Source organism: Taudactylus pleione, unplaced genomic scaffold (genome assembly GCF_031769625.1).
Source record: "Taudactylus pleione unplaced genomic scaffold, aTauple2 ptg000341l, whole genome shotgun sequence".
In the NCBI taxonomy this organism is placed as follows: Eukaryota; Metazoa; Chordata; class Amphibia; order Anura; family Myobatrachidae; genus Taudactylus; species Taudactylus pleione.
Genome location: NW_028284742.1, coordinates 391,111 through 414,420, shown reverse-complemented (window position 1 = coordinate 414,420; position 23,310 = coordinate 391,111). Strand labels below are relative to the sequence as shown.

The following is a 23,310-nucleotide window of genomic DNA, read 5'->3' as shown; positions in this document are numbered from 1 at the left end:
TGCTACCTGTGTGCATATTAAATGGCCTTAACGCTGATTGGCTGAGAGCCATGACAGATGGCTTTCTCAGCCAATCAGCGTTAAGCCGGCTCAATACAAAACCACGCAATCAGCAGGATTGCGAGGTTTTGCCTTGGGTGAGGGATCTGGGGCAGGCAGTGAGATCTGAGCTTGGCTCAGATCGCCCCGGATCCCCAAAATTCTGGTGGGTTCGGTTCTCTGAAAACCAAAGCCGCTCATCCCTAATTAATAGTGGTTATAAATTCATACAGCATTTAAAAGGTACTGTAAACTCTACGCGAGAGCCATAGTAAATGATGTTCAGTGACTTAAATTATATGCTACAGAATAAAATTCCATAATTCCTTAGTATATAGCAAAGTGCATGCTATAAAATCAAATTATTGATCTTGCAGATGGCCCAGGAATAATGGTGTCCAAATCTGCATCTAAAAATAAACCAAACAGGACAATGCTTTTACTCTTCTTTAGTGTTTTAGGTGTAGAACCATGAGAGATCTTGGCTTGTAAACTGTGGCTTTGTATAGAAAGACAGAAGGAAAAATGTTCGCTTTTATATAGTAGATAGTAGAGATAGAAAAGAAAAAATATTAGATAATCTAAATGCTTTTTTTAATTCCGTACCTGACCTGTAGAGGGCGAATGTTATGCAAACATTGTGGTTTTTAATTAATTAAAAATGAACAGTAATTAATTTCGATTTCAAATTTTTTTTAGTTGTCTCCACCGTGTTTTAATACGCTCATATGTAAAATTTCACGATCTTGGCTTGTAAACTGTGGATTTGTATAGAAAGACAGAAGGACAGAATGACAGAAGGACAAATTTTCGATTTTATATAGTAGATAGAGTGATTTATTTTATTTTACACATAAGGGATGTACTATAATAAGGTTGAGGGACGAAAAAATAATAAGTATCCATAGCAAATAAAAACTATATATACTGTACCCTACCGCCAAGGTATTCCCTGCAAACAGTATTTTTTTATATGGACAAGCGAGGGTTGTACCATTCAGGTAGCAGCGTAGAAATGGATTATCGTGGATTTGATATGAAGTTTTATTATTTTTATTTATACTTCTATATCCTTTAGTCTCATAGTAATTTTAGTAAAATAATTGGGCATGAGTGCTGTTTTTCACTTACTGGAGGTTAACTACAAAGCAGGGAAAATTGTGGAAATATATACTGTATTATTTTAAATGAAAAGTCCACTTCTGTGAAAGAGGTGGTACTATAGGACTGGGAGGTTGGACATTCATGTGACATTTACACTTTTGGACAGTACATCACTAGAGGTTTTTACGCCTCTCTGTATGTCTAGGCTCACTTCTAGGTTTCAGAGGTGTCTCCCAAGCATGGAGTAGGCATGCACCTTGCATTGTCTATTATTTAGATATAGATCTTGAGATCCAAGTTGTTGCTTTGCTACTGTGCTCACCAGGAATAGGAGGATTCACATGATAAGCATGTGATATATGACTGGTATGAAGGGCCTTTGGGCCTCATTTACCAATGAGTTTTATCTCACACAACGAGTGATAAAACTTGTTTCGTATGATAATGGTGCTCCAGCCAATCAGCTCCCAACCGTCATCTGGTTGGAAAACAACAGTTGGGAGCTGATTGGCTGGAGCACCATTTATCATACGCAACAAGTTTTATCACTTGCTGTGAATAATAAAACTCGTTGATAAATGAGGCCCTTTGACTGCAGTTGGTCACATGGATGTGTGTGATCTGAAAATAAATGTGAATCTTTGCCTGAATGCATCTATGAGGCTGCATCACCACTATGTATTTGCCTGTGAACATAGGGCCTGATTCAGACCCACTCGCGAGCGGCTGTCCGCTCGCAAGTGGGACTATGGTCTGCACTGCGCATGCGCACGATGGAGGGAGCTCCGTCGTGCGCATGCGCGAGATGCGACGAGCGAAGGACTTTCCTTCGCTCGTAGTGTCTGATCAAAGGGGGCGTGCTGTCGATGTTGATTGACAGCACGCCCCCTTTGGTGGGCATGCCGGGGGCGTGCCTCCCAGACGGAGGCGTTCCCAAGGGAACGCCTACCGTCAGAGGCCGACCCCACTGACATCACTAGTGATGTCAGTGGGAGTGATTTTGGCTCTGATAGAGCCAAAATCACTCCGGGCCTTGCGGTTGAAAAACTCAACTGCAGGCTTCTGCTCGCAGTGGCGATGGTCGCGATGGTCAAGACCATCGCGACCATCATCCTGCACGCTCGTATATGCTGTGAGTGGTGACCCACAGCTATACGAGCGTCCAGGAGGACGCTCCATATTTATGGAGGTGGGCCCTGATTCAGAGCGAGCGCTCTGGTCAGAGCGTCCGGCTCTGAATCAGGGCCATAGCCGTCACCACTATCAGTGAACATTTGTACCAAACCTATCTTATGCAAAAGATACATGTGAAAGCAGATGGATCTCTGTGTACGTTCAACTCTGAATAGCCCGCTATTCCGACTACATACACACCATACATCCTCACAAACTCACCTTAAGTTTCAACTACCGATTTCCACCCAGGTATATTCCACGAGCTGCAAGTGAAAATGTGGCTGAGATGCTTAAGACAATGGGGACGGGATGTACTAAGGGTAAAATGTGGATGTTTGCTACATTTCCCATATGTATCAAGCTCTGGAGCTTATACCCGATAGGCAATGCCGGCGGCCATGCATGCACAGTAGGACTCTCGGGTCATAAACCTTTAAGTCCTCACGATGCAAAGGATAGCTCTTATCAGCTTTTATATTTGCAATGAATAATGCATACAACACTGTGCATGCAATAAATGGTGGGATGTATCGCATACAGGGCGAAATGCATCAATGGGAAAAATGCGATCAAACCACAAAAATGCGGGTATGACCATATCATATCCTATGCACTAAGCCCCGAAGCGTAATGCACTCCAGGACAGTTGTGGTGTGTAGCGCCATCTTCCTGATGGTGTTACCCATAGAAGCCTATGGGCTTCTTTCCCAGCAGCACCGGCGGCATGTGTGTCCTTCAGCACATGTGCGGATGGACGCCGGAGGGGCTTTTGGGTCATAGACCCAGAAGTCACTCCACCGTAAAGGGCCGCTCTTACCGACAGAGTGGTCCTTTGTGGTGATTGTCATGCATACCGGCGTTACCAACGCCATTATGCATGCAATGACTGGTGTAATGCACCGCATTGTGAGTGACATGTGTCATGCATCCCACCCACAATATGCAATGCATGATACATCCCATCTTGATTCACCCATAGTGACATATGATTGGCTATGGACCATGCGTAGTGAAAAAAATTGCAAAATCCACCTTCAAGACAGACTTGTGCACAACTCTAAATCATCCCTATGTTTTCCTTTTTTATATACACCTGTAATGTATCACCAGATTTGTGGGTAAGAACTCCTATAATATATGGAATGGAGACTTATGACACCATCCAGTCCATATCACCGGTGCTGGTTTTGCCATGAATCCGAAACACATATACAGTACACAAAGAGGGTTGTATATTCAGTTATCAGTATTACACTCTTGGGTGCCCTTGACCCAAATGTCGAGAAGCATCATCTCTATCTGTGCGTGTATGCCATTTACTTTATTAACATCTTTTGCAAATCTATAAAAAATATATCATTGAATAAATGTCTCATACAAGCCGTCTATTGTGTACATTCTGAGACTTTAGATGTAGGAGAAAAGCATCAAAATGTGATTTGTGAAAGATGTATTATAGCCCAGCTAAATTTATTATTCCTGGCATTGATTTTTAATGAACAGATGACATTGTAGCAATAGCTGTCTTCATGAAACATTAGACTGATGACTAGACCTCTTCATAGACAGCAGTTGAACAGTTAGAACATTTTTAAAGAGTTACACATATTAAAAAAACCTTGATCAATTCAGCACACAGCTATGTTAATAATTGAGTCATTGGGAATGATATTAGCAAATGCATTTTTCAAAACAGTTATATAAACCCTATAAGATAGCAAGGCCACTAATCTACTGTAAACGCAATGTTCAATAGCAGAGATGGTTGGAAAGCAGACTTACCGTTATCATGTAGGATGGAATTGTCCCATCCCTGACAAACAAATTCTTCTTTTTCACATCTATTAAGTATATATAACATACAGTCAACATACTGTCATTAACATGCTCTTACATCAAATATAATTTTCAATATTTGAAAAATGTGTATTCATTTCCTTAACCTGATAGTAAATAACATACAGTATGTACATACACAATTAGAAGCAATTTACAATTTACTAGTGCAGGTTTTTAGAAGTGGAGATGTTGCCCATAGCAACCAATCAGATTCTAGCTATTATCTTCTAGAAGGTGCTAGTTAAATGTTAAGTAGAATCTAATTGGTTGCTATGGGCATACCTCCCAACAATGCTTTGGTCCTGGACTTCCCTGGTAATTTATGATTGGTGGCGGCTCCAGAGGTGGGGCCAAAATTCAAATAGGGTAGTCACACCAACTGCCAATGAGTCCCGGCCAGTGATGTTTGGCAGTGTTTGAAATGACAGTTGCATACCTCCCAACATGACCCTCTCCAGGAGAGACACAATGCTCTGGTCCTGGACTTCCCTGGTAAGAGGTGGGGCTGCAGCGCAGTTCAAAATTCAAATAGGGGAGTCACACCAACTGTCATTTCACACGCTGCCAAACATCACTGGCTGGGACTCACTGGCAGTTGGTGTGACACACCTATTTAAATTTTGGACTGTGCTGCAGCCCCACCCCTGGAGCCTCCACCAATCATAAATTACCAGGGAAGTCCAGGACCAGAGCATTGTGTCCCTCCTGGAGAGGGTCATGTTGGAAGGTATGCAGTTGGTGTGACTCCCCTATTTGAATTTTGAACTGCGATGTAGCCCCATCTCTTACCAGGGAAGTCCAGGACCAGAGCATTTTGTCCCTCCTGTAGAGGGTCATGTTCGGAGGTATGCTATGGGCAACATCTCCCATTATAAAAACTCTCACTTTAGTAAATTTACCACCTGGTCTGAAAAGGTTGGTGTGTCTAGCAATGAGGATTCACAGGTTATAGCTCCAAAAGAGCATAAAGCAGCCATAAAAGTACATGTGTTGTCTATACAAAAGGGGAGCAGCCATTTTGTGTATTGAACCAAGTTGTACCACTGAACTATGAGGCAGTGTATGGAAATTGTAGTGTGCATACACAGGCACTTATTTTGTGTTGTTGGTGATTTGTGGTAAATTGCTGCCTCACAACACATGGGTCATGGGTTAGATTCCAACCAGGGCCCTATCTGTGTGGAGATTATGGGATTTTCCAGTATTTCTGTTGGTTTCTTCCAGGTGCTCTGATTTCCTTCCACAGGCCAGAAACATGCTGCTATGTTAATTGGATTCTGACTACAGTAAGTAAAGAAATTCTCAATCTGTTAGTATGGCAATATTATATTAATTTTACAAACAGAAATATGGAGAACGTGTCTGCTCTCCATCTGATAATGTATCTACATTCAGGTGCATAAATATTGGGACATTGACAGAATTTTCATATTTTGGCCTCTATTCACTACCACACTGGCTTTGAAATGAAACATACAAGATGTGCTTTAACTGCAGACTTTCAGATTTAATTTGAGGGTAACTACATCCAAATCAGGTGAACGGTGTAGGAATTACAACGGTTTCTGTATGTGCCTCCCACTTTTTAAGGGGCCAAAAGTAATGGGACAAACTAAACAATCCTAAATCAAACTTTCACTTTTTAATACTTTGTTGCAAATCCTTTGCAGGCAATTACAGCCTGAAGTCTGGAACATATAGACATCACCAGACGCTGGGTTTCATCCCTGGTGATGCTCTGCCAGGCCTCTACTGCAAATGTCTTCAGTTCCTGCTTGTTCTCGGGCATTTTCCCTTCAGTTTTGTCTTCATCAAGTGAAATGCATGCTCAATCGGATTCAGGTCAGGGGATTGACTTGGCCATTGCATAACATTCCACATTTTAGCCTTAAAAAACTCTTTGGTTGCTTTTGCAGTATGCTTCGGGTCATTGTCCATCTGCACTGTGAAGTGCCGTCCAATGAGTTCTGAAGCATTTGACTGAATATGAGCATATAATAGTGCCCGAAACACTTCAGAATTCATTCTGCTGCTTTTGTCAGCAGTCACATCATCAATAAATACAAGGGAACCAGTTCCATTGGCAGCCATACATGCCTACGCCATGACACTACCACCACCATTCTTCACTGATGAGGTGGTATGTTTTGGATCATGAGCAGTTCCTTTCTTTCTCCATACACTTCTCTTCCCATCACTCTGGTACAAGTTGATCTTTGTCTCATCTGTCCATAGGATGTTGTTCCAGAACTGTAATGGCTTTTTTAGATGATGTTTGGCAAACTCTAATCTGGTCTTCCCGTTTTTGTGGCTCACCAATGGTTTACATCTTGTGGTGAACCCTCTATATTCACTCTTGTGAAGTCTTCTCTTGATTGTTGACTTTAACACATATACACTTACCTCCTGGAGAGTGTTCTTGATTTGGCCAACTGTTGTGAAGGGGTTTTTCTTCACCAGGGAAATAATTCTTCTGTCATCTACCACAGTTGTTTTCTGTGGTCTTCCGGGTCTTTTGGTGTTGCTGAGCTCTCCGATGCATTCTTTCTTTTTAAGAATGTTCCAAACAGTTGATTTGGCCACACCTAATGTTTTTGCTATCTCTCTGATGGGTTTGTTTTGATTTTTCAGCCTAATGATGGCTTGCTTCACTGAGAGTGACAGCTCTTTGGATCTCATATTGAGAGTCGACAGCAACTGATTCCAAGTGCAAATGTCACACCTAGAATCAACTCCAGACCTTTTACCTGCTTAATTGATAATTAAATAATGAGGGAATAGCCCACACCTGTCCATGAAAGCTTTTGAATTGATAGTCCCATTACTTTTGGCCCCTTAAAAAGTGGGAGGCACATATAGAAACCGTTGTAATTATTACACCGTTCACCTGATTTGGATGTAATTACCCTCAAATTAAATCTGAAAGTCTGCAGTTAAAGCGCATCTTGCTTGTTTCATTTCAAAGCCATTGTGGTGGTGAATAGAGGCCAAAATATGAAAATCCTGTCAATGTCCCAATATTTATGCACCTGACTGTATATTGCCAGAGTATATCTCATAGTGAGCTTTACTCATTTATTACAGACACAACAGTCATATAAATAATAATTATGTATGTGTTGGGGACCTCTATGATTTTACTCTTTACAGTTTTCTAAACAATTTTTGTTTTCAAGAGTTTATTTTATCACAGTAATTCATTTTAAATCATATTATGTATGTTTGTCCCACTGTCTTTTAAATATATAATAATGAAGAATAATTTTTATATTACCATTTACTTTAATTAATGTGAACAGTACAAGCCATTGAAACATAGAATTTGACGGCAGATAAGAACCACTTGGCCCATCTAGTCTGCCCCATTTGTAAACATATTATTACCTCAACCCTTATTGATCCTTATTTCTTCTGAAGGATATCCTTATGTCTATCCCATGTATGGTAAAATTGCTCTAATGCCTATTCCACTTGTCCACTACCCTTTCTGTGAAGTAATTATTCCTCAAATTTCGCTTGAACTTACCACCCTCCAGTTTCAGAACATGTCCTCTTGTTCTAATACTTCTCTTTCTTTGAAGAATGTCTCCTTCCTTTACATTGTTAAAACCCTTTATATATTTGAACATTTCTATCATGTTCCCCCTTTCCTTTCACTGCTCCAAACTATACATATTAAGATATTTTAGTTTTTCCTGGTACGTTTTGTGGTGTAGACCCTGCACCATTTCAGTTGCCCTTCTTATTATAACCTCTAATATATTAATATCCTTCTGCAGATATGGCCTCCAGAATTGAACACACCTGAAATAGTGACTCCTAGATCCCTATCCTCTTCGGTAGTTTCCAGTATAGTGCCATTAATACTATATTTAGACTTTGGATTTTTGAGACCCAAGAGCATGATCTTGTAATTTTTGGCATTAAACTGTAGTTGTCACATTCTTGACCATTCCTCCAGTCTACCTAGATCATCAGTCATTTGTTTTACCCCTCCTGGTGTGTCTACCCTGTTGCATACCTTTGTGTCATCTGCAAAAGGCATAGTTTCCCTTCATTACAATTTGCAATGCCACAAATAACGATATTAAAAAGCACTGGTCCAAGAACAGATCCTTGAGGTATTCCACTTGTATCATTCCCCTCTTGAGACTGCACTCTGTTTACTACAACTCTCTGTTTCCTTTCCTGCAGCCATGATTTTATCCATTCAACTATCTTTGTATCAATCCCATGCTTTCCAGTTTATTTAACAGTCTGTGATATGGAACAGTGTCAAAAGCCTTACTAAAGTCTAGATGAGCTATATCTTTGACCCCCTTTATCTATTTCCTTAGTCACCCAGTCAATAAAGTCAATAAAATTTATTTGACATGCTCTCCCCCCAGTAAACCCATTCTGTTTGGGGTCCTAAAAACTTGCTGGATTTGAGATAATCTACGACTTTTTCTTTTAAGAGGGTTTCCATCAATTTCCCTACTACTGATGTAAGGCTCACTGGTCGGTATTTGCATGCCTCTTCCTTGCTTCCACTTTTGTGCAGTGGGACAACGTTTGCTCTTTTCCAGTCCTCTGGAATTACTCCAGTAGCTAGTGACTGGTTGAATAATTCTGTTAATGGTGTTACCAGCACCCCTTTAAGCTCTTTTAGTATCCTTGGATGTATCCCATCTGGCCCCATTGATTTACCCACTTTCAGTTTTGAGAGTTCTGTTAGGATCTTCTCCTCTGTAAATGTGCTTGTTCCTACCTCATTTTTCTGATTACATCTGCAACTTAACTGTGACCCCTTTCCCTCTCTCTCAGTAGTGCATACTGAACAAAAATAATTATTAAGATGATCAGCTATTACATTGTCTCCCTCAACAAGACTCCCTCTTTCTGTCTTTAGTCTTTTTATTCCAACTTTGTTTTTCTCCTTTCGCTTATATACGAAAAAAATAAGTTTTGCCCCCTTTACTGACTGTGCCATTTTCTCCTCAGCTTTTGCCTTTGCACATCTGATTACTTTCTTAGCCTCTTTCTGTTTTACAAGATACTACTCTTTGCCTTCATTATTTTGCATCTGCTTGTATTTCCTAAAGACCATATTTTTTGCTTTCACAATACTTGCTACCTCTTTCCCAAACCACAATGGCTTCCTTTTCCTTGTGGTTTTCCTAACCCTTTTGATACAAAGGTGTGTTGCTTTTAATATTGCACTTTTTAAATGTTCCCAACTCTCCTGCACTCCTTTCAAGTTCCTCCACTCTGCCAAAGATTCGCTTACACATCTTCCCATCCCGGCAAAATCAGCCTTCCTAAAATCTAACACCTTTGTTTTTGTATGGGGTGAGTCAGTATCTGTCTTTATTCTGAACCATACTCCTTGATGATCACTGGAACCCAGGTTTTCACCAACTTTTACAGCAGATATTCTGTCTCCATTTGTAAGTATTAAATCTAATATTGTGTCTTTCCAAGTGGGCTCCCTCACCAATTGCTGAACGGAGGCTTTCTGCAATGAATTCAGGATGTCCCTACTTCTAGTGAAACTTGCCACAGACATCTCGAAGTTTATATTGGGTAGAGTACAATCTCCCATGATTATAACCTCTCTTTTTAATGCCATTTTAGTGATGTCTTAACTGTTCATGTTAAATCATTTTTCTTTTAGTTAGTGAATTTATTATGAGGTTGTACAAAACCCTTTCTGTTGTTCTACCCCGGGTACTTTACCTCACCCATTGCTTCTTTGTGTAGGTGGTCAACCCTGGCTATCAAATGTAATCTAATACTGTCAGTCAAATGGATGATTAAATTATCTATGTAGCTGGCATCATAGAGAAGGCCATATTTTCTTTCATCCTATTAGTGGCACCTGACAGTACCCTTTGCTAAATACAGAGCAGTGAGTCAACGGACTGATCCTAATCTTTAAATTTGTTAATTTCCCCTGGGCATAATGTAAGCGTTAAACAGAAATGTGAGATCCCATTTAGTTTAGCAGTCAGGACAATGAGTCTCCACCACTCACTGTTAGACTCTTTGAGCAGCTTTTGGATTTCCTTAGAAATAGCTCCTGCCTAGTTTGCTTTAACCCCTTGCTCAAAAATAAAATCCTGCTGGGTGACCATTGTTCTGCCATTTGATTTACCCCAGGAAATATCTACCTATTCCTCATTACAAACTCTTTTTGCTTCATTCTCTTGAGTCCAACAAGTGTAGTCCACAATATTTATGTCTGCAATTAAAGGCACCAAAGTTTCTGGAGTGGAAAGTTCAGCCTAAAGTATTAGCATACTGTATCTGCAGGGTTTTTTCTGCAGACGGATGTGAAATCTGTTCACAGATTGAGTTTCACCTTACAATTATAACTCCTCCCTCTTAGAAAAGCAGAACTGGGGTGGGCAGTGGGGGAACTGGGGTTGGTGACACCCAGTGTGGCCAATAGACCCATTGTGCATGCCCAAAAAGGGGGGGGTGTCCTCACAGGCAAGGGCATTGCTTCACAGCACACCTCCATTTCATCACTCTGGGGGTGTGCCCAGCAGTCCTGGAGATGCCGAGCTGCCCCAGATACTTTGCCCACAATCCCAGCTTCTCCTCAGTGATCGGAGCCGGGCGCTCATGTGCCTCCCAGGCCAGACCTCTTTAGAATGCAGAGAAACCTTGCACCGGTTTTGCGGGCGCTGCACAATAACATTATGCAGCACCTGGCTCCCGGTCACTGAGGAGGAGCTGACATTTTGGTATCACCCCCTCGGAAGGTGACACCTGGCGTGGTCTGCACCCCGCTAGTGACGCCACTAAGGGGTGGGAGAGATTGGGCAAGTGTAGACTAAGATAGTAAATGCAACTGATGTAGCTCTAGACCTAGACACTTATACTTAGACATTCCACGGAAAACTCCATAGACAGGGCCTGATACAGAATTGCACGCTATGTCCATGTCAGAGGTACTGTACTGTAGTTGAGTGATTTTTTTTCACACTAGGGGGCAGATGTACTAAGCTTTGGAAAGTGATAAATTGGAGAGTATTAAACTACCAACCAATCAGCTCCTAACTGTGATTTTCCAAACACAGCCTGTTATATGAATATATATATATATATATACATATATATATATCTCAACAAGCGCTTGTATATGTTTGTGTATCATCTAATGTTTTCCTGAATTCCACAATCAAAGTAATGCATAAAAGTAAGTATAAAAAACAATGAAAAAGATAGAAATCAATTAATCTAAATCTCTTATTCATTGTTTTGATGCATTGTTTTTATATCAAGGAAGGAATTGTAACTGCAATAGACGCAAACGGACAATACTGCGTCTCACTCAGAACCAGGGCCCTGATTCAGACACGCTCGCTGCCGCTGGCAGCTCGATGGGTCTGTTGGCGTTTTTCTTTTTCTCCGGCCCTCGCAAAGCTTGTGCGAGCAGGCAGGATCCCATCACGATAATCGGCCTTGCGACGAGACACTGTGGTAGGGTCTCGGCTTCTGCAAGGCCAAGTGGACTTCCTGCTCTAATAGAGCAGGAAGTCCACTACTGACATCAGTTGTGATGTCAGTAGGTCCTCCCTCAAATGCCAGGCGTTCCTAAGGGAACACCTGCGTCTGGCCAACCACCCCCCCTACCCGCCTACAAAACAGGGCGAGCTGTCACTCACCATCGACAGCCGCCCCGTCTTGTAGCGAGCCCCGTAGCGACTGAACTTCAGTCGCTCGGCGGGGCTCACACATGCGCACGCCAGGCGCGGCTCTGAATCATGCCCTAGGCTCATAATTTTTTTCTTCTTTTTATATATTTTGTATTTGTCCATGTGATCACTTGATTGTCCACATTCCATTTATTCTCCATATTATCATTTGCTCTGTTATTATCTATAATTTATATTGCCTTTTTAGCCATCAATCTCTGGGCCTGATTCAGACCAGCTCGCGAGCGGTGAGCGCTCGCAAGCGGGTCGATGTTGGCCCAGTGCACATGCGCACAACGGAGCCGGCTCCGTCTCGCGCATGCGCGAGACCCGAATAGCGGCGGGCAAGCCGTCAGTCCGGGTCTCGCACCAAAGGGGGCGTGCTGTCGATGGTGAGTGACAGCACGCCCCCTTTGGTTGGTGTGCCGGGGGTGTGGCTGCCCAGACGCAGGCATCCCCATGGGAACGCCTACCGCAGCTGTGGGTGACCTACAGCTCGTATAGCTGTATAGCTGTGGTCACCCACAGCTATACGAGCGGCCAGGAGGCCGCTCTAAAAATTAAGAAGGACGGCCCTGATTCAGAGCGAGCGCTCTGTCAGAGCGTCTGGCTCTGAATCAGGGCCTCTGCTCACTGATTTTATCTATTGCTACAACTCCCATGCCCTCCGTACCTCCCATATGCAAGCTGCTCTATATCCAGCTCCTCCCATTTTATTTCTGCACCATAGCTGCAGTCTAGTAATTAGCCAATTACATGGTTTTGTGGCCTGACAACTTCTCCCCATTCATTCCCGGGAATCTGTAAGCCTCTTACTTAAGCTGATCAACATGGAATCTCTCTGGGAATTCCCTAAAGCTCCATGACACATAAAGAATCTGCCATCAACTAGCTTTTTTTATATTTATGAAACAAGCTGATTTACAGTAAGTATCACATACAGTAAGCTCTTATCTCTAAATGCTATATTTTAAAAAGTTACATATGGGAAAATTTACTAAGACATCTATCTCAGCTTTTCTCAGTCACAGAAACCACTTTTCACCATTATTTATAATAAAATATTGTCAGGATATCCGATGTTTGGGTTCTGCCGGATTGCTCGCAGGCATCCCTTAGCCAGTAGCGTATCAATAATGGGTGCAGTGTGTGCAGGGCAATCGGGCCCATATTTTTTTTAAACTTACCTGTCTGAGGTCCCGCGTTGGGTGTCACTGCTGGTCAGAACACCGGAAAAATGGCTGCCTCGGGCATTTTCTGGTGTTCTGTGCATGCGCAGTAGACTCTGGGTACACTCTAGTGCCCGGAGTCTACTACTGCTCCAGTGGCTGGCCAGCCTCGTCAGTCAGCTGCCAGCCACCAAGGAGAGAGGAGGGGGCCCTGCACGAGGAGAGCACATGGGCCCCATCCTCTCTTAAAATGCCCCTGCCTTTAGCCACAGCATTATTGACATGCTGCAGCATTTGAGGGGCGGAGCCCAGGACCATTCTATAAATGGCATTTTGCCCCCATTTTGTAGGCATTTCAAGTCCAGAGACCCGGCTGACCAGTTCCAACGGACAGTCTGAGAAGCTTCAGCTTATGCAGACTGCCCAGGGACTGCAACTATCAATCTAATGCTGTGTATTCGGATGAAGCACTTGGATCGTAGATGATGCAGGAGGGGTCTATTTCCTACAGACGCCTCCTGCTGCATTTGCATTACTGTGCAATACCGTACAAATTGGAATCAGGCCCTTCATCTCAATTAAAGTAAAAGACTTCAGCCTTTTGATAAAACCCCTGTGAGAGGGGAGAAATGCGTCAAGGGAGAGAATTGAGACCTGTATTTGTTCCTGGGAATTGCCAAGAGAACACAAGAGACCGCACAGTGACTATCCCTCCAGCTGCGATCCATTCACCCACCGCGATATACCCCGCCTGATGTGCTCACAGCCAAGAGTCTGCCAGAGCGACTAGATCCCCTGTGGATTATACTCACGGTGAGCGGCTACACAGCTTGTGGAGTTGGTTCCCTCACCTCATGTGCTATTGCCGGAGAGAGATCACGCTGTGCTTTCATCACTTCAGCCAGCACAGGAATGACACTGCATTTACTCCACGCTGTACTACTGTCCTCCTGGTCAACATAAGTGGCATATTGTCAGGGCCGGCCCTAGCCCAAATTTTTTGGTAAGCAAGTATATTTTTTGGTGCCCCCTTATGCAGTGCCCCTTTTACAGTGCCACCGGTAGTGGTCCCCCCTGTGCAGTGCCCCTTGTGCCCCCAGTAGTATTTCCCTTTTATAGTGCCCCCAGGAGTAGTCCCCCTATGCAGTGCCCCCAGTAGTGGTACCCCTATGCATTGCCCCTTTTACAGTGCCCCGGTAGTGGTCCCCCCTGTGCAGTGCCCCTTGTGCCCCCAGTAGTATTCCCCTTATATAGTGCCCCAGTAGTACTCCCTCCCCTATGCAGTGCCCCCAGTAGTGGTACCCACTATGCAGTGCCCTTTATATAGTGCCCCCAGTAGTGGTCCCTCCCCTTGTAGTGCCCCTAGTAGTAATCCCCCCCTTTGTAGTGCCCCCAGTAGTATTCCTCCACCCTTGTAGTGCCCCCAGTAGTATTCCCCCCTGTAGTGCCCCCAGTAGTATTCCTCCCTGTAGTGTCCCCAGTAGTTTTACCCCCTGTAGTGTCCCCAGTAGTATTCCCCCCCTAGTAATCGCCCCTTGTAGTGCCCTCCAGTAGTATTACCCCCTGTAGTGTCCCCAGTAGTATTCCCCCCTAGTAATCCCCCCTTGTAGTGCCCTCCAGTAGTATTACCCCCTGTAGTGTCCCCAGTAATATTCCCCCCCTAGTAATCCCCCCTTGTAGTGCCCCCCAGTAGTATTCCCCCCTGTAGTGTCCCCAGTAGTATTAACCTCTGCAGTGACCCCAGTAGTATTACCCCCTGTAGTGCCCCCAGTAGTATTCCCCCCTGTAGTGTCCTCAGTAGTATTCCCCCCTAGTAATCCCCTGTTGTAGTATACCCCAGTAGTATTCCCCCCTGTAGTGCCCCCAGTAGTATTCCCCCCTGTAGTGTCCCCAGTAGTATTCCCCCCTGTAGTGTGCCCAGTAGTATTCCCCCTAGTAATCCCCCCTTGTAGTGCCCCCCAGTAGTATTCCCTCCTGTAGTGCCTCCAGTAGTATTCCCCCCTGTAGTGTCCCCAGTAGTATTACTCCCTGTAGTGCCCCCAGTACTATTACCCCTGTAGTGTCCCCAGTAGTATTCCCCCCCTAGTAATTCCCCCTTGTAGTGTCCCCAGAAGTATTCCACCTTTCCCCGCCCCCCGCAGTAGAGACGTAATGAAAATTAAAAAAAAAAACACTTACCTGAAACCCGCTCCTGCTCCTCCTGCCGATACCAGCTCCTCCATCTGCCGCTTTGCATTATGGGAGTGACGTGACGTCATGACGTCACTCCCACTACCCACTGCGGGAGCTGGAAGAAGTCTGGCTCTGGCAGTGGGAAGAGCAGCCGATGAGAGTCTGTCTGACTCTCATCAGCTGCTAAAGCAAACACACAGCTGCCGGAGCCGGCGGCTGTGTGTTTGTGCTGTGTAGCGCTGACCGAACTCCGTCCGGTCAGCGCTACCCACGCGGTGCAGCTGTGTCACAGAGACACGGTCTGCACCGCGGCCCGCATGTTACGCAGCTGAGGCGCCCTTCACTATGTGGCGCCTTACGCAGCTGCGTACCATGCGTAACGGGAGAACCGGCCCTGCATATTGTATCCATAGTAATACTCATATATTGTATGAGCACTCCGGGATATCTGGATTATCACTGTCTGACCAATGGGGAAGCGGTGAGTGCTTTTTGCCTTTACCTGCAAACCCTTTTTTGAATCAGGACTATGAATATATTCCTTATCTTTTATTCATTGGTGCACTGATACAATATTTTATATGTTGATTGTACATTTACAAATACAGGAACTGCAGTTCTATTTTCATATGTATTTTATTATGAACCAATAATTGGTATTAATACATTTTTGAATATTGAATTGTGTTTTTAGTGTACATTAGCGCAGACATACTTTTTTTACTTGTGTTTCCCTTGAGAGGATTTGTGGCAGTTACCTCTGTATGTCAGCTGCTGTGTATTCACTCAAGATCACTGATTGAATAAGCACACCACTGTGTTTTGGTTTTCCTCCATCTCAATAGCTTTTTGCAGTTTTAGATATAGCAATAAAAAATAGTGGTTGCTCATATCAACTTAATGGTTTTTCAAAGGTGCTTGTACAGGGTGGGGATTAATCTGAAATACAGAAAAAAGTTTCTCTCCAGCACACTGCAAAGAAACCAGCAGAAAAGCTTGAATACTACATGATAATAGAAATCCAGAGGTCATTGTTGCATATATTTGCAAATATATGGTTAAGCACCGGGCCGCGTCAAGGCACCTCTATACCGGCGTCTCTAATGCTACATAATAATAGCACCCACTCTGGGACATAATTGCATACTGTTGTGCCACCTGATAACAGCACATACATAAATATATATAAGCTGAGAGCCAAATCACCTAGGATGTATCCTAGAAACCTCCAAATAGCAGGACAGGAACACGCTCCCAATGCTGGTCCCATCCATGCCTATCAGAACAGCAATACAAAATAGTGGTTGCTCATATCAACTTAATGGTTTTTCACAGGTGCTTGTAAGGGGGTGGGGTTACTCTGGACTAAAGAAAAAAAGTTTCTCTCCAACACACTGCAAAGAATCCAGCAGAAAGGCTTCAATACTACATCAAATAGAAATTCAGAGATCTGTGTGGCATATATTTGCAAATACATGAAATAGAAATTCAGAGTTCTGGCCCATATTCAATTGCCGGACTTTCCACCTACATCGCGTGTTTTTGTCGAAAACACTTTCCGTTTGCGCAGCCGCTTTTCGCCCAGTTCACTTACAAAAGACGCGTAAACGGCACCTGGCAAAACTTGAACAGGCGGAAAGTGCTCTCAAAAATGGGGGAATCAGCCTGACACCCCCCAAAAGATGTAATGACATGAGGGATCACTATGGATACCCCCGAACTGCCCTGCTGGAGGCATTTGGGGTATTTAAATGGTCTCAATAGGTGCTGTATAGCGTATTTGCATAAGGGGTGAAGAATAGCATTTAGAAGTTTTTTTGGTGAAAATAAGTAGTCCCAGCAAATTTGGAGTACCTGAAAATGGGGGGGTAGCATATTTTAAAATTGCTGAAGTAAAGTTTAAAAATCATGAAAAAACCACCTGCTGCAAACACTTGCAAAATAAAAAACACCTGGGGCATACTTGGTAACCCCCCTGGAGTCTATTTCGCTAGTTTTTTAGTCTGTCCCCCAACTTAGCAATTATTTGCCCCCAAAACGAAAGTGCTTTTTTGGGGTGTTCTAAAGGTTTTTTAAAACTTTTTTTTGATGCAGTTTAGCTTTGAGGGACTGTCCTATCACTGCACTGCAAATTTGCACCCCAAAACTGCACATTTTTCCGCCTCCATTCAGGAGGCATATCTTTTTCGCCTATCTGAATGCATTGACTATCTGCTTAGGCGAAAAGTCATTTGCAATTGAATACGACGGAAATTTTCTGACAGGCGAAATTACGTCATCGGCAAAAACATTTTACCGAGAGCGGCTTTTCACCGGCAATTGAATACGGGCCTAAATTGTCATAGGAGTGAAGGAGTGAAGGATGGGAGGTATAGGTGAGCAAAAATGAGTTCCTATCCAATACCTACATGGGTTTAATGGAAGGGAGTGGACTAGTTAGGCACTAGTCATGCTCTATAAGAGTTGTCTATGATCCTCACTAGGTTGGTCCAGGGGTTCCCAAATGCGGTCCTCACGGCACCCCAACAGTCCAGGTTTTAGAGATAACCATGGTTGAGCACAGGTGGTTAAATCAAATTGAGTGAGGCACTAATTAAGTCACCTGTGGTCAAGCATGGATATCCTTAAAACCTGGACTGTTATGGTGCCTTGAGGACTGAGGCCCTGATTCAGAGCCGGACGCTCTGACCAGAGCGCGCGCTCTGGATCAGGGCCGTCCTAGTTAAATTTGGAGCGGCCTTTTGGATGCTCGCACCACCCACAGCTTATGCGAGCGTCCATTATGATGGTCGCGATGGTCAAGACCATCGCGACCATCGGGCTTTCGACGAGACCCTGCGGTAGGGTCTCGCTGTCGCAAACTCTGGAGTGATTTTGGCTCTATGAGAGCCAAAATTACTCCCACTGACATCACTAGTGATGTCAGTGGGGCCGAACCCAGACAATAGGCGTTCCAATGGGAACGCCTCCATCTGGCCATGACCTGTTGTCCAGATACAAATATAACTCCATTGCCAGATTTGCAGGTCTGGCTAGTGCTTAGTAATTAGTTACGTCCCCCTCTAGGGATGAGCCTAGCCAGGGCAGGGTCTAGAGGTCTGAGCACCCTGTGCCGACCCAGTACATATTGCCCTGTAATCACCGTAATTGGGGGCGTGGGCTCATTACCATATGCCACGCCCCCTACGTGACATCAGGCTAGGGGTAAAGTCCAGCTCTTTGTCACTGGCTGGGCTTCCCCCAGACCTCTCCTTTCAGTAAGGCGCGGTATCCATCACACTCCGGGGGTCCACTTCCCTGGCATACATACAGTCAGGTGCATAAATATTGGGATATTGACAGAATTTTCATATTTTGGCCTCTATTCACTACCACAATGGCTTTGAAATGAAACATACAAGATGTGCTTTAACTGCAGACTTTCAGATTTAATTTGAGGGTAATTACATCCAAATCAGGTGAACGGTGTAGGAATTACAATGGTTTCTATATGTGCCTCCCACTTTTTAAGGGGCCAAAAGTAATGGGACAAACTAAACAATCCTAAATCTAACTTTCATTTTTTAATACTTTGTTGCAAGTCCTTTGCAGGCAATTACAGCCTGAAGTCTGGAACGCATAGACATCACCAGACGCTGGGTTTCATCCCTGGTGATGCTCTGCCAGGCCTCTACTGCAAAAGTCTTCAGTTCCTGCTTGTTCTTGGGGCATTTTCCCTTCACTTTTGTCTTCATCAAGTGAAATGCATGCTCAATTGGATTCAGGTCAGGGGATTGACTTGGCCATTGCATAACATTCCACTTTTAAGCCTGAAAAAACTCTTTGGTTGCTTTTGCAGTATGCTTCGGGTCATTGTCCATCTGCACTGTGAAGCGCCATCCAATGAGTTCTTAAGCATTTGACTGAATATGAGCATATAATATTGCCCGAAACACTTCAGAATTCATTCTGCTGCTTTTGTCAGCAGTCACATCATCAATAAATACAAGGGAACCAGTTCCATTGGCAGCCATACATGCCCATGCCATGAAACTACCACCACCATGCTTCACTGATGAAGTGGTATGTTTTGGATCATGAGCAGTTCCTTTCTTTCTCCATACTCTTCTCTTCCCATCACTCTGGTACAAGTTGATCTTTGTCTCATCTGCCCATAGGATGTTGTTCCAGAACTGTAATGGCTTTTTTAGATGATGTTTGGCAAACTCCTAATCTTGTCTTCCTGTTTTTGTGGCTCACCAATGGTTTACATCTTGTGGTGAACCCTCTATATTCACTCTTGTGAAGTCTTCTCTTGATTGTTGACTTTGACACATATACACCTACCTCCTGGAGAGTGTTCTTGATTTGGCCAACTGTTGTGAAGGGGTTTTTCTTCACCAGGGAAATAATTCTTCTGTCATCCACCACAGTTGTTTCCCGTGGTCTTCTGGGTCTTTTGGTGTTGCTGAGCTCTCCGGTGCATTCTTTCTTTTTAAGAATGTTCCAAACAGTTGATTTGGCCACACCTAGGACCTCATTCAGAGTCGGTCGTTGCGGCCGCACGGTCGTACGCCACCGATGATCGCTATACTGCGCATGCGTAAAGTTCGCAATGCGCGTGCGCAAACTAGCCGCTACGATCAGAAATTTCTCTCTCCTTGAACACAGCCAGGTCGGTAGTTTGAGTGACAGATGGAGGCGTTTGTGGGTGGTAACAGGGGAAGGTGCTTGAAAATGGGGGAGTGGAGATCCGAACGTAGGCGTGCCTCATTATGCGAACGGCGTTTTATGGGAGTGCATACGGATTATGGGAGTGCATAATTAACAAAGTAGCGTCATGGCACATGTGACATGGGAGGTTTTTACACTGACATGATCGTAGAGCTTAAGAGAGGGTATGGTCAACCATAAGCTCTACGACCAGTTCCGATGGTTCCCGATGGTCTCGATTAATCCTTATATGCCCGGAGATGCTGTGCAATGCGTACGAGAAGGGGGCATATTTTTTGGTCTTCCGACCGCTTCCTCCCCTTGGTCGGCCAACTACCGATCCGAACTTAGGGACCGACCTGAATGAGGTCCCTAATGTTTTTGCTATCTCTCTGATGGGTTTGTTTTGATTTTTCAGCCTAATGATGGCTTGCTTTACTGATAGTGACAGCTCTTTGGATCTCATATTGAGAGTCGACAGCAACTGATTCCAAATGCAAATGTCACACCTAGAATCAACCCCAGACCTTTTACCTGCTTAATTGATAATGAAATAACGAGGGAATAGCCCACACCTGTCCATGAAATAGCTTTTGAGTTTATAGTCCCATTACTTTTGGCCACTTAGAAAGTGGGAGGCACATATAGAAACCTTTGTAATTCCTACATCGTTCACCTGATTTGGCTGTAATTACCCTCAAATTAAATCTGAAAGTCAGCAGTTAAAGCACATCTTGTTTGTTTCATTTCAAAGCCATTGTGGTGGTGAATAGAGGCCAAAATATGAAAATTCTGTCAATGTCCCAATATTTATGCACCTGACTGTACGTGCGCCTGAATGTGCAAGGACTGAAACAGCCACTTTGCTTGGTGTGTATTCAGATGAAACCATCGGTCGCACCAGGATACGTTCGGTATCCCGTCACAGGGGATTCCGGCGCTTAGAATACCGGTGCCGGAATCCCGACACCTATCAGAATACCGGTGCCGGCATCCCGAAGGTAAGTAGTGGGGTTTGGGGGAGGGTTAGGGTTAGGCAGTAGAGGGAGAGGTTAGGTTTAGGCACTAGGGGGGGAGGTTAGGTTCAGGGACCAGTAAGGGAGAGTTACGGTTAGGATAGGGAAAGGGGAAGGGTTAGGATACCTACTAACAGGCATCGGTATCCTAACCCTGCCGGGATGCCGGTGACGGGATTTTCGCCGCCTGGATCCCAAACGCCAGCTTCCCGTACCCATCCCGGTCGCATCATCAAAACTTGCACCAGCCCCAATGCTATGTGCAGCTTCTCTGTTAGAGTATCACCTGTGTGGCTCTGTATTCATGGACTAAGGATGCATGCGCAGTGTGACTTAGGTCCAACTGTGGCTCTGTAAGCATGGACTAAGGATGCATGTGCTGTGTGACTTAGGTGCAACTGTGGCTCTGTGCGCATGGACTAAGGATGCATGTGCTGTGTGACTTAGGTGCAACTGTGGGTCTGTACGCATGGACTAAGGATGCATGCGCAATGTGACTTAGGTGCAACTGTGGCTCTGTGCGCATGGACTAAGGATGCATGTGCAGTGTGACTTAGTCCAACAGTGCAACTGTGGGTCTGTGCGCATGGACTAAGTATGCATGCGCAGTGTGACTTAGGTCCAACTGTGTGGCTCTGTATGCATGGACTAAGGATGCATGCGCAGTGTGACTTAGGTGCAACTATGGCTCTGTACGCATGGACTAAGGATGAATGCGCAGTGTGACTTAGGTGCAACTGTGGCTCTGTGCGCATGGACTAAGGGCGCATGCGCAATGTGACAAAGGTGCAACTGTGGCTCTGTACGCATGGACTAAGGATGTATGCACAATGTGACTTAGGTGCAACTGTGGCTCTGTATGCATGGACTAAGGATGCATGCGCAGTGTGGCTTAGGTGCAACTGTGGCTCTGTGCGCATGGACTAAGGACGCATGCGCAATGTGACAAAGGTACAACTGTGGCTCTGTACGCATGGACTAAGGATGTCTGCGCAATGTGACTTAGGTGCAACTGTGGCTCTGTAAGCATGGACTAAGGATGCATGCGCAGTGTGGCTTAGGTGCAATTGTGGCTCTGTGCGCATGGACTAAGGATGCATGTGCAGTGTGACTTAGGTGCAACTGTGGGTCTGTGCGCATGGACTAAGTATGCATGCGCAGTGTGACTTAGGTCCAACTGTGTGGCTCTGTACGCATGGACTAAGGATGCATGCGCAGTGTGATTTAGGTGCAACTGTGGCTCTGTACGCATGGACTAAGAATGCATGCGCAGTGTGATTTAGGTCCAACAGTGGCTCTGTACGCATGGACTAAGGATGCATGCGCAGTGTGACTTAGGTCCAACTGTGGCTCTGTACGCATGGGCTAAGGATGCATGCGCAGTGTGACTTAGGTCCATCTGTGGCTCTGTACGCATGGACTAAGGACGCATGTGCAGTGTGACTTAGGTGCAACTGTGGGTCTGTGTGCATGGACTAAGTATGCATGTGCAGTGTGACTTAGGTCCAACTGTGTGGCTCTGTATGCATGGACTAAGGATGCATGCGCAGTGTGACTTAGGTGCAACTTTGGCTCTGTACGCATGGACTAAGAATGCATGTGCAGTGTGATTTAGGTCCAACTGTGGCTCTGTACGCATGGACTAAGGATGCATGCGTAGTGTGACTTAGGTCCAACTGTGGCTCTGTACGCATGGACTAAGGACGCATGCGCAATGTGACAAATGTGCAACTGTGGCTCTGTACGCATGGACTAAGGATGTATGCGCAATGTGACTTAGGTGCAACTGTGGCTCTGTATGCATGGACTAAGGATGCATGCGCAGTGTGGCTTAGGTGCAACTGTGGCTCTGTGCGCATGGACTAAGGATGCATGCGCAGTGTGACTTAGGTCCAACTGTGTGGCTCTGTACGCATGGACTAAGAATGCATGTGCAGTGTGACTTAGGTGCAACTGTGGGTCTGTGCGCATGGACTAAGTATGCATGCGCAGTGTGACTTAGGTCCAACTGTGTGGCTCTGTACGCATGGACTAAGGATGCATGCGCAGTGTGACTTAGGTGCAACTGTGGCTCTGTACGCATGGACTAAGAATGCATGCGCAGTGTGATTTAGGTCCAACTGTGTCTCTGTACGCATGGACTAAGGATGCATGCGCAGTGTGACTTAGGTCTTACTGTGGCTCTGTACGCATGGACTAAGGATGCATGTGCAGTGTGGCTTAGGTCCATCTGTGGCTCTGTACGCATGGACTAAGGACGAATGCGCAATGTGACAAAGGTGCAACTGTGGCTCTGTATGCATGGACTAAGGATGTCTGCGCAATGTGACTTAGGTGCAACTGTGGCTCTGTAAGTATGGACTAAGGATGCATGCGCAGTGTGGCTTAGGTGTAACTGTGGCTCTGTGCCCATGGACT

At 44.8% G+C, this 23,310-nt stretch overlaps 1 protein-coding gene across 1 annotated transcript in view; it reads right to left on the bottom strand.

Annotated features, from left to right (window-relative positions):
* LOC148508838 (uncharacterized) overlaps nt 1-23,310 on the bottom strand; it is a 140,163-nt gene that overhangs the window by 84,532 nt on the left and 32,321 nt on the right. Inside the window, exon 2 of the mRNA XM_088443947.1 lies at nt 4,102-4,160. Within this exon, the coding sequence (XP_088300073.1) occupies nt 4,102-4,160 (59 nt within the window). The remainder of the gene's footprint in view (nt 1-4,101; nt 4,161-23,310) is intronic.